We start from the raw sequence: 11,444 nt of genomic DNA on the forward strand, positions 1-11,444 counted from the left end.
ATGATTGAAAAGACGTTGCACACTGTTTTTGTTTTAGGGGAATTTTTTTAACAAGATAACTTTCACTTGAGCTTACACAACATCCATCTTGACTGTAAAGCCACTGATGGTCTTGGTTTTTGAAGAAGCTTTTTTCCAAATATGCTACTCTCTCACTCACAAGTCAATGAATGGAGTTTTATTTGTACAGTATTGTCAGTTTGCTGCATGAACACAGTTTACTATATAATGGTTTTGTAAGTTTTGGCAATAATTTGAGAAAGTGCATCTAAAACTTAAAAGGATCATTTCAAATTTGGTTTCAAAAGATTCTGATCTAGCTAGTTTTTAAGATGTCACAAGGAAATTTTATGTTCCAACATCCAGTATTTTTTTTTACATTTCATATATTATCTTAAAATGATCAAGATTTTTAGAAGTAGGGTTCTTGTGAGCTGTTAATATCAGCTTTTTGAGCTGCTCCAGTTTGCAATATAATTTGATTCTAAATAGGTGGACAAGCTAGCGGCTAATCCTAGCAATCCGAGACTAGAGAGCATCTCTGCTGCCCTAAAATGACTCCATCCTTAACATTTTCATAGTTACATTAATGTTATTTGAAAACTTTATGTTGAAATCAGTTTCACAATTCAGGATTTTTTTTTTTTTTTAACAGAGAATTTCATGGGTATTTGCTTGCACACATAGCATTAGCAGCAGGAGCTAGCTGTAGCACTTCTGTTGCATCCTGGACACTATCATATACAATTTCTGCAGTAATAATTGTTTAATGTGACAGTAATAGCCATGTAAAAGTTTATAAAATAGCATTAGTATGAATTTCTTTAAACTAGAGTTGTTTCAAGACGTCAGCAACCCCCTTTGGTCTTGACTGCTATCTTATTAGCGGTTAGCAGGGCTTAATTTGAGCTGGATCCTGCCGGAACTGAATCTGGGAGCTCTCTTATTTTGACAGTGTGTTCTGGTAACTGCTTGGATCCGGTAACTCTCAGGTTTACAAGTAATAAAGTTATGAACAAATTTGACTGCCTTGAACGAATATAACATATACTGGATAAGTAAACTGAAAATAATTACATACATACTCATTTTAAATATAACAGCCACTTACAAGCATCCTATTATAACATAAGAGCTGCCCCTTCAAGTAAGCATTTCCGCTTTTACCCTTAAAAAGTCTCCGCCCCTAAAGGGGTGGAGATTCAGAGCCCGGGGAGGGGGTAGGATGCTTGAGAGAAGCGGATTGTTCTTTATTCACACAAGGAGAGCTGTTGGTCAGGCTACTTCTTGTTGCTCTCTAAAATAGTTTTTGAATCAGGTGTTTACAAATGTAGGTAAGCGTAGATATTTAACAGTCTGTTAAAACACACCAGGATGCTTGAAATGGCATCTGTTGAAAAATTTCTGACCCCCCAGACACCCCCAACCCCTGTTTGTGTTCCGGCATCGTTTGGTTTACAAATTAAGCACTGGCGGTTAGCTTGTCAATTCACTCAAATGAAACACTATTTTTCCGAACTGAGGTTTTTTAAGCAGTTATCTACAACAGTCCAACTGTAAAAACTGTTCATTAACTTTTTCACTGAACCCCACTTCTAAAGAAAACAGAGAAAGCACCAGTTAGATTACACTACGCACAGAATTACACAGAAATCATGAACTCATCTTCCATTAATACATTTTGGCCAGTTTTGTCACATTCCTAATTCATATGGAGCAAAAATAAACAGATTTTTAGATTCAGTTTATTCACTACAGCATGTTTCAAGTGTTAAATTGATCTATTCAGGTGCTTTGCAAATTTTCTTTTGTTTGTTTTCTTGTTTTGTTAAACCGTACAGATAATGCACCGTCAGAGCAGGTTGTGCAAATCCAACATTTGGTTGAGATGCAGCAACAGCTGGATCTAGTTTTGTATCGTTTCTGTTCGGTTTTAAAGCTCCTCTCATGGTGATGAAGGATCGATGCACACTGATAGTCAACAGTTGTGCATGAACAATCTTTCTTTACATGTTGCAGATTTATAAATGTGATTTTGAGTGTTTTGTGTGCATACAATATGTTTGTGCATTTGATTCAGTATTCTCAATGCTGCATTATTTATTTTTCTATCATTTCTTCAATGAAGGCATTTTTCAGCATTCCTTTCAGCTCTATGTCTGATTTTTGTTGATTTTTTTTTTTGTTACTTTGACGCTCATAATGAAACACTACAGAGGGAAGGGAAGCTGCGTGGTACGTTACCATGACATGCATACATCTGCTTTTTATCGTTTTATGTGTCAAAGAAAAGGCAACAAAGAACTGATGGTCTGAATTGGGGTGCGGCCGTTGCAACAACTCACCGTTAGGTCTGACAGCCTTCGCTCACACTTTCTCTCTTTGCTCTTTGTCTCTTTGCATTGAATGTAGATTGAAATGTGTATAGTGGATTATTAATGTACATGTGTGCTCATTTGACAAAGTGCAATTTATACTTTGGTTCATGTGTGTAGCATCAAATGCTGCTTGGAAGAAAAAAATCCATCACATTACAGTGATTTATATCTCCTTTTGTTTGGCCGTGAATACCACTACCTGCGACGAAATGTTTATTTACTGGGAGACAAGGAAGCAAATGTTTAACTTAACCTTAATTTACATCATTTTTGCTTCAAACTCTCCCCCCACATTTATAATTCAGTGTTATTTCTGTTGCCATTTATAATTTTTTTTTAATTTTTTTTTATTTTGTGTTTTGGATTTCCATTCTTTATTACAGTATTTGTCCTCACAAGGTGCTGTATCTTTTAAACGTGCAGCTATTGTTGTTTTTTAATACTTTTTGTTTGAGTTTGACGTTAAAGTTTAGTTTATGAAGCTACTAATAGAAGTGCCAATGTTTTATCATGTCGGTGTTAAAGGAGCTGCACAATCGCACGAGGGAATGTTCAAAAACTCTGGAATATATATGTTCTGTTGCAGAAAGGTTCTGTTTCAACGTTGTCCATAAAGACGAAGTAAAATTACTCCCATAAAAGTAAAGTATTCGACTTGTTTAAGTGCGAAGTTAGTGGTAGGATAATACATTTACATTCTTGTCAGACTGTGTGAAATCTTGCAGCTCTGTATGATCCGGTACGTAACGATGAATCTAAAGTAAAATCTTCATTGGTGCTTAAAGTTTTAGAAATATCATTACTTTTCTTTTGGGTTGTGATTTATTTAAAGGTTTTTTTCATACTACGTTGTTCCTACCCACTTGATTGACTTTTCTTAAGACCCTTATTATCACAAACTGTATTTCAAGTTGATATTTCATGACTGTACTGTTGGAGCCAAATAAACAGTCTTTCAAATACACCAAACGCTGTGCCGCTTTATTATTTATTTATTTGTTTCTTTTCAGAATACGGTTTGTCATCTCTTATGTGCCATAGTTGGCAGAGACGAGACCCAAGACAATGCCTGAGGAATGGAGAAGTGCTGGTGCCAAATTTTAAGAACAAGGGTGATGTACAGAGTTGTAGCGACCACAGGGGAATTGGATTGATGAGTCACACGATGAAGATCTGGGAGAGAGTTGTGGAAGTAAGACTTAGACGAGAGGTGACTGTGAGCAGCAGTATGGTTTCATGCCAAGAAAGAGCTCCACAGATGCCACCTTTGCTTTGAGGATGCTGGTGGAGAAGTACAGAGAAGGTCAGAAAGAACTCCATTGTCTGTGGATTTGGAAAAAACATAACGGGGTGCTAAGGGAGGAGGTGTGGTATTGCATGAGGAAATATGGAGTGGCAGAGAAGTATGTTAGACTGGTTAGACTGGTACAGAACATGTATGAGGACAGTGGTGAGATGTGCTGAAGGAGTGACTGCTTCAAAGTGGAGGTGGGAGTGCATCAAGGATTGGCTCTGAGCCCCTTCTTGTTTGCTCTGGTGATGGACCAACTAACGAGGTCATGCAGGAGTCCCCGTGGACTATGATGTTTGCAGATGACGTGATCTGTGGTAGAGTTGCACTGGGGTCCAAATAATCTGAACTAACCCGGCCTCAGCCTGTAGCCATCATCTCCGAACCCCACCTGATCCGACGAATTAACAGTAATTACAGGTCCGAACCTGAAAAAAAAAAACATTTGTAATTAAACTTTGCTTATACCACAAACTTTTATTAACGATTGGCAGATGTGCGCAGCTGATGGGGCAGAAGATCAGAGCTGAAGAGCCGTCAAAGCGCATTAAATGCTTCCCCTGCTTCTGCATGCATTAAACCCTGCTCTGACATGTCAGACATTGTGTGATCTCACCTGTTTGGGTCTCGGCTGCGCACGTCTGCTGAGTGCAGCGGCTGAATGAACGTCCATTTGGGCTGATGGATTGCTGGCAGTAGTCCATCTGAAGCTTAACAGAACTTTTTACCTCTTTTCAACCAGCCAATCAGTGCGCGGTCAAATGGCCACGTGCGGCAGGTGCAGTATGGCAAGCCATGTTTGCATATATTGGATCATCGGCCGCGCGCATTCCTGATGCAACAAAAAGCCCAACACTGACCCGGCCCACACATTAAGCACATTATTATGGCTCGGCTCGGCCCGAATCTGGGTCAGAAGAAGCCAGGCTCCGAGTTCGGGTTAGAAATGACAGCTCTAATCTGTGATGAGAACAGGGGACAGGTGGAAGAGAACCTAGAGAGTTGGCAGTATGCACTTGAAAGAAGAATGAAAGTCGTAGCAAAACAGAAATATATTCTGATAGTACTGATATAAGTGCCCTCAGGCTGCAGATTAAGTTTTACAGCTAACTACTGCTGCTACTGTTTGCACCGGGGGCCATTCTAGAATCTGCCCTTTAGGGGTGCTTAGCCCCCCCAGTGTTGACAATGACTCTGCTTGAACAACGAGGTGGCCATTGGTGTCAGAAGCATTTGTAATGTAACACTCAAGTACTTGTAACTGGAGACCACTTCCACCGCAGATTCTCCTATGTTCGGGGGTGGGGGGGGGGTAGTTATTGTGGATTTCAGACGGAGCAACACAATCACCTTCGTCTTCTTCACATTGATGTGGAGGTTGTTCTTCCTGAAGAGTGAACAGGAGGGGACTCGACACACAGCCCTGAGGGGAGCCAATACTGAGGGTTATGGTGTAGGAGAAGTTGTAAAATCCTAATGAGTTTCTTTTATTTTAGGGGTGCTGAGTTAAAACTTACGGGCGCTTCAGCACCCCCAAAAAGAGGCTAAAATCACCCCTGAGTTGCACTAACAACATAATTTTCTGTATGTAACTGTAAAAGCAAAGTTGGTGGTGGTCAAAACAACATTCAGAAAAAACATTATGAAATGTGTGAAATTGGAGTTGTTTAAGCTTTGGTCTTGGCCCTGCCCCAGTAATCCATTAGCTCATCTGAAGAGACCAAGGTAAGATGTTAATCATTCACAACCTTTAAATGAACTTGCATTTCAAATATTTAAATATTTATTTAAATAGTTTTGTGTCTAAAAATAAAACGGTGGTAATATGCTGCTCTTATAGTTTGCTGAACAACTTATAAACTGTTGTAAAAAAAAAAAAACATGTTTTTCTTTTTGTGACTAGATTGTAAAAGGTTTTTTTTTTTTTTTTTTTTTGGCATCTTTCAGCTTCCATACTTTCAGGAGCAGTGAAGTGCTGCGTGAGCAGAGTGTATATAACAGGTCATTAGTGCTGGAACAGATGTGACTCGAGGACTTTTCCAGCTGTCATCATGCCTGCTGAAAGGTTAGAGAAGAGGAAGACGATAGACCTGAGGAAGAAACACATCGGGTAAGAAAACCTCCCAAAAGGAGTCCACCTCTTGTTTTACAGAAGTCAGACAGCAGTTAGTTTTCAGAAGCCTCTTACTAAGACATAATTACAGTGATACTTCTATACACAAAACTTTAATACTGTACATTTTTACATAATAAAATTCCAATATTTTAATTTCAGCCAAAACTAATTAACCTACTTAAGAGCGGCAGTGATGCAGTTATCTAACAGCTCTTTACTGTTGTAGCCATAACTTCTAATATCAGGCCTTCTAGATTTGAAAGAAGCGTCACATTCGAGTTGATTTCTGCTCCTCTGCAGACCGTCCTGTAAGATCTTCTTCAGCCATGACCCCATCAAGATTGTGCGAGCCAAAGGCCAGTACATGTACGATGAACAGGGACAGCGCTACTTGGACTGCATCAACAATGTGGCTCATGGTAATTATGACTAAATATGAACAAAAATATTTAAATTCTTTAGGGTTATGTAAGCCCCGCTGTCACTCTGAGATGAGGTGAGATGATCCAGATGGGTTTTGCTGACTCAGGAATACTCGGTAACGCTGATTGCTGCCTGGATTTCTAACAAAATTCAGTTTTCATGCATTTAAATTATTTATTGCTGAAAGGCGCATGAACCCATCTGTTAACAAAATGTCTCAATAACAACTGGACTAATTTTAGTGAAACTTGCTTGAAGTCGTCACAAGAAGCGCATTTACGATTAATGTTTTGGAGTCAAACCAACTGAACATGGTCACCGAGCTATAATTTGTGGTAGTATCTGAGAGTCATTCACCACATGCTGCGTGACGTCTTGTGCAGAGTGTTGTTTTCTACGTTTGACCAGAACTCCATGCAGGGCGCCGAGCGACATGGCTGCCAGACATTTAACTCAGCCGGGATTTTTAATTGTGTATAATTTTTTAAATCTTGTATGATGTTGTGTTTTTCTCCGGTTTCTCAGTGGGTCACTGTCATCCGGACGTGGTGAAGGCTGGAGCTCGGCAGATGGAAGTGCTCAACACCAACACTCGCTTCTTACACGACAACCTCGTTCTGTTTGCGCAGAAGCTCCAGGCGACGCTGCCCGACAAGCTCTCCGTGTGCTACTTCGTCAACTCTGGGTATTTAAGATATTTTACATTTTATACACACAAACTAGCCAAACCTGTTCTTGTTCCTTTCACTTCGGTGTCTAGTTGGTGCGAGGAACATAGTTTTATTTGATTCACAGTGAACAGATGACAAGTTGTCTTGGAGCGAACTTCACTGGGAGCGAACAGATGAAAGATAATGTGCACATTCAGCATTAGCGGTTTCCTAAAAGTCCTGTTTATCAATCTGCTCCGGTTCAGCTGGGTTACTTATTTACAAAATCCCGCTAAAGTACTGGTGCGAGTACAGAGTGAAGTGTCTGGATAAATTACGTAGATAATGACTCAGGAACTCGTAACACCACCCAGGGTTCATATCAGTGCAGAGGGAGGTCGTAAACCCGGCCGGAAAGAGGGACCGTTAAGGTTTCAGTACAAAATCTGAACTTACAGTTCGTGCAGGAAAGACCGTGATCTTTAACAATGATTACATCGCGTCAGACATCGACTGATTAGAGCTGCTTTAACAGCCGATTCCAACATGACTTTTACCAGTCTGTTGGTTTGTTTTTCTTTCTCTTAAATATAAATGTTTAAGATCCAAACACATTAAAATGTGCTACATTAAAAAAAAAATTCATGTCAACTAATACTGTACCAGAAACACGCTCTTATTGTGAAAGGTATCCTCACTCGAGTGGCACGTTGACTTGAAGGTGAATTTTTGCAGTGTAATGTTTTACCTTTTACAGATGTGCCTGACTTTTATAGTTGGCTCAGGTGTGACCAGTCCGGTTACCAAAAAACTAATTAAATTGTTCAATTAAAGGAGCAGTTTATCCGTTTTTAAGTAAAGTTCTGTGGAGAGGTTGTGAATAATTATCTTACCTGTTGTAGATAGCTCTTTGATCTGCCTCAGTTTGGAGAAATGATGAGCTAATACCATTTTCTTTCATTTGTTCTTCTCAATATATATTCTTATGATTGTTTGCTGTTGTCTTTGTCGTCTACTGTTGTCATCACTCTTTGTTAAAATCAGGTCTCACTTGTAAATGAGTCCCCGGGGCTCGATGGGATTAACCTGTATAAATAAAGGTTGAATGAATGAATAGCTAGAGATGGGCATTGAATCTTCAAAAGTAAAAGTCAAGTTAAAATGGACAAATGCAAACAATAATGCAACTGTCCGAGTCTTTTTTTTTTTTGTAAGCTGACATCTTGTAGGGAGAGGCCACTTTATTTCTTAGCTACACTTTTTTTGACAACACATTAAAAAAAATAAATAAATAAATAAATAAATAAAAAATAAAAAAAAAGAACTTGTGTGTCCCGGTCTTTTCTGCAATTATAATTTATTTTGAAAGGCTTGTAAAGTGGAAACTATAGTTACAGGTGGGCTCAGCATTACAGTCCGAATACGTTCACCCCTGTCTATGTTGATCCATTAAACTGGTGAAAATAAAGAAATTCAAAGCTGCCCTGCTAACAGGGTTAGCAGCAGCACATGTCTCTGCACCTGAAGCCTTTGTTTCATTAGATTTTTTCAGCTGCGGGACTTTAGGGTGAGTAAACTTTGTGTCTTCTGCTGCCCTACAAACCAAGGCTTTGTGGGTCATTTTGACTCAAGGGCAGCAGGACAGTTAAATTCACTTCAACTCCAAATCATGTGGACTCTATTTTTTAGCAACATAAATAAAACAGGCAATGATTCTAAATAATACAGCAGTAGCTGAGATTAGCATGAATTCAGATGGTTCCTCTGCTTTGAATCAGTTGGTTCTTGTAATTAATGAACATGAAACAGGTGTGGCCTGTGAGAAGCATGAACAGTTGGTTATAGAGTTAGGGTTAATTACAACCCTAATTTTTCCAACGCTAATTTTGAGAGTGTTTTTTCTATAAACGCCCATTCCTGAAAGCAGTTCTTTCAAACGCAGCCGACAAACATAATTTTATGAATCTTTACACCACCGTCAATTTAGCTTTAAATGGTTATTCCTGCAGAAATATTCTGATACACCTGCTGGAAGTGCTGCTGCTGCTATTTATTTACGCTTGAAAACAACCATAAAAACCCACATACATTATGGTTATGCAAAATTAGCAACAGTGTAAAAGTTCCTAAAATAGCAATTGCACGAAATCTTTAAGTTAAATTTTAGAGACTTTAGTTTTAAGTTTTCGTTGTGTTTTAGCTGTTTCCAAACTAGCTTATTAATTACAGGTAAGACATTAATTGTTTATAGTTTGTTTTTTGTTTTTTTAACAGAACTTTATAATGGTTGAACTACCATTTTATATATATATATATATATATATATATATATATATATTCCTTGTTTACATAAAGCAGGGGTTCCCAACCCTGGTCCTTGGGGAATGCCATCCTGCATGTTTTAGTTTTTTCCTGCTAAGACACACCTGATTTTAATAAATGGGTGATTAACAGGCTTCTGCAGAACGAGAGGAAGTAATTAAATCACTGAATCAGGTGTGTTGGAGCAGGGAAACCACTTAAACATGCAGGATGGTGTTAATCAAGAACCAGGGTTGGGAACCACTGAATTGTAAAGCATAAATAGCCTGTAGCTTTCTTTCTTTTTTCTTTTTTTTTTTAAAAGAGTTACAAAATATACAAATGAAAAACAACAATTTTAAAAAACAAACAAAATTCAAGCAGCTATGGCAGCAAACCAAAGCTCCAACTCGTGACCTTTTAACCAGGAGGTGTTTGCCTCTTGTGCTCACACATGAAGACATAAAATAACAAACTGTGCATGAGGTCCAGCAAGAGATATCCATGGCTTCACCTGTGTGTTTTGTGGTGACTGAGTAACTTCATGTAACCCTTGTCCCTTCAGCTCTGAAGCCAACGATCTGGCCCTCCGACTGGCGAGGCAGTTCACGGGCAACAAAGACATCATCACGTTGGAAAAGTAAGAACCACAGAGTGATCGATTTTATCCAAGAATTCAGTAAGTAAAAAACACGGCCTGTTTTTGCAGTGCATACCACGGCCATGTGTCATCGCTAATCGACATCAGTCCCTATAAGTTCCACCAGCTGTCGGATGCAGAGCAGAGTCAGTTTGTCCATGTGGTGAGAGTTCAGTTTCTCCCACCGCCCGTCTCGCCTGCCCCACAAGTCAGCCACCGGGGAAAGTCAGCCGAGTGTTTGGGGCACATCGGGGTCGATCCAGCAACCACCTCGGACCTACCACCTTGTGTGCTGTGATTTAAAAAAATAAAATAAAATAAAAACTAAATATCTGTAAAGCTGAGTTGTAGCTATTTTTGTGTTCATTAAGTTCAGTTAGCTGTGGTGACCATCTTGAATTGGGCTGAGTGCAAAAGTTAACCAGTTGAAGACGTTCATCCATCAGTTACTTTATGAGAGTTTCACTACCATTCATCCTCTGGTTTGTGATATATTTTGCTAACAGACAGAAAGAGTTGACCCCAATTGGAGGCACAGTTTTAAAAACAAAGTGCAATGAGTTAGTTCTTCAAGTATACGTTGGGGATGACTCTCAGCTACTACTCTACCAAATTTTAGCTCAGCTTCTTTGAAATTAGCTGAGTTATCACCGTTGATGTGTTTACAGGGCTGATTAGCTCTGGCGGTCATCTTGAATCATGTTGACTTCAAAAGTTTATCAGTTGTAGATGTACATTCAGGGATTACTCTTTGAGAGTTTCACAATATGTTTTACACACACTGAGAAATGCACAATCTCATGACAGCGAACAACAAATTGTGACTGAAAGACAAAAAAAAGTGTTTAGTCTAACAAGATAACAATATTTAAGATATTTCATCTATTCTTTTGACATTTGGATGACTCCCGTCAGTCGTGACATTAAAACACCTGCGTGTTGTGCAGGGAACCTTAAAAAATACACCCTAAACAACATCAAACTTACTGCTAAGACATATAAACAAATTACAAAAAAAAAATTAATGACATTTGTCTGTTTTGGCCTTTTTGTTGTTGTGAATCTAATCACATTTATTATACGATTGTGTCCCACACAGGCTCCCAGCCCAGATGTGTACAGAGGTAAATACCGGGCAGAGCACCCTGATCCAGCCACGTCGTATGCAGATGAAGTCAAAAATATAATCAACAACATTCACAAAAAGGGACGCAAGGTACAGTTTGTGTTGGATATCTGTGTTACTAGAGGGAGCTGGTCCAGTCCATTTCTTCTCCTTGTGCCCATTGGTACCGAAGGCTACCAAATGTTACCACAGGCTACCAAAGGCTATCAAACATTACCAAAGGCTACCAAAGATTACCAAAGGCTACCAAAGATTACCAAAGGCTACCAAAGATTACCAAAGGTTACCAAAGGCTACGAAACATTATCAAAGGCTATCAAAGGTTACTAAAGGCTACCAAACTTTACCAAATGTTACTAAAGGCTACCAAACTTTACCAAATCTTACCAAAGGCTACCAAAAGTTACCAAAGGTTACCAAACATTGTCAAACATTACCAAAGGTTACCAAAGGCTACCAAAGATTACCAAACGCTACCAAACATTACCAAAGGCTATCAAAGGTTACTAAAGGCTACCA

The 11,444-nt window shown here is 39.0% G+C and overlaps 1 protein-coding gene across 1 annotated transcript in view; it reads left to right on the forward strand.

Annotated features, from left to right (window-relative positions):
* The first annotated feature begins 5,697 nt into the window (after nucleotides 1–5,697).
* etnppl (ethanolamine-phosphate phospho-lyase) overlaps nucleotides 5,698–11,444 on the forward strand; it is a 13,674-nt gene continuing 7,927 nt past the window's right edge. Inside the window, exons 1-6 of the mRNA XM_037683876.1 lie at nucleotides 5,698–5,779; nucleotides 6,086–6,204; nucleotides 6,734–6,893; nucleotides 9,725–9,799; nucleotides 9,869–9,962; nucleotides 10,899–11,015. Of these exons, the coding sequence (XP_037539804.1) occupies nucleotides 5,721–5,779; nucleotides 6,086–6,204; nucleotides 6,734–6,893; nucleotides 9,725–9,799; nucleotides 9,869–9,962; nucleotides 10,899–11,015 (624 nt within the window). The 5' untranslated portion in view covers nucleotides 5,698–5,720. The remainder of the gene's footprint in view (nucleotides 5,780–6,085; nucleotides 6,205–6,733; nucleotides 6,894–9,724; nucleotides 9,800–9,868; nucleotides 9,963–10,898; nucleotides 11,016–11,444) is intronic.

Source organism: Nematolebias whitei, chromosome 1, assembly GCF_014905685.2.
Source record: "Nematolebias whitei isolate Nwh7 chromosome 1, NemWhi1, whole genome shotgun sequence".
In the NCBI taxonomy this organism is placed as follows: Eukaryota; Metazoa; Chordata; class Actinopteri; order Cyprinodontiformes; family Rivulidae; genus Nematolebias; species Nematolebias whitei.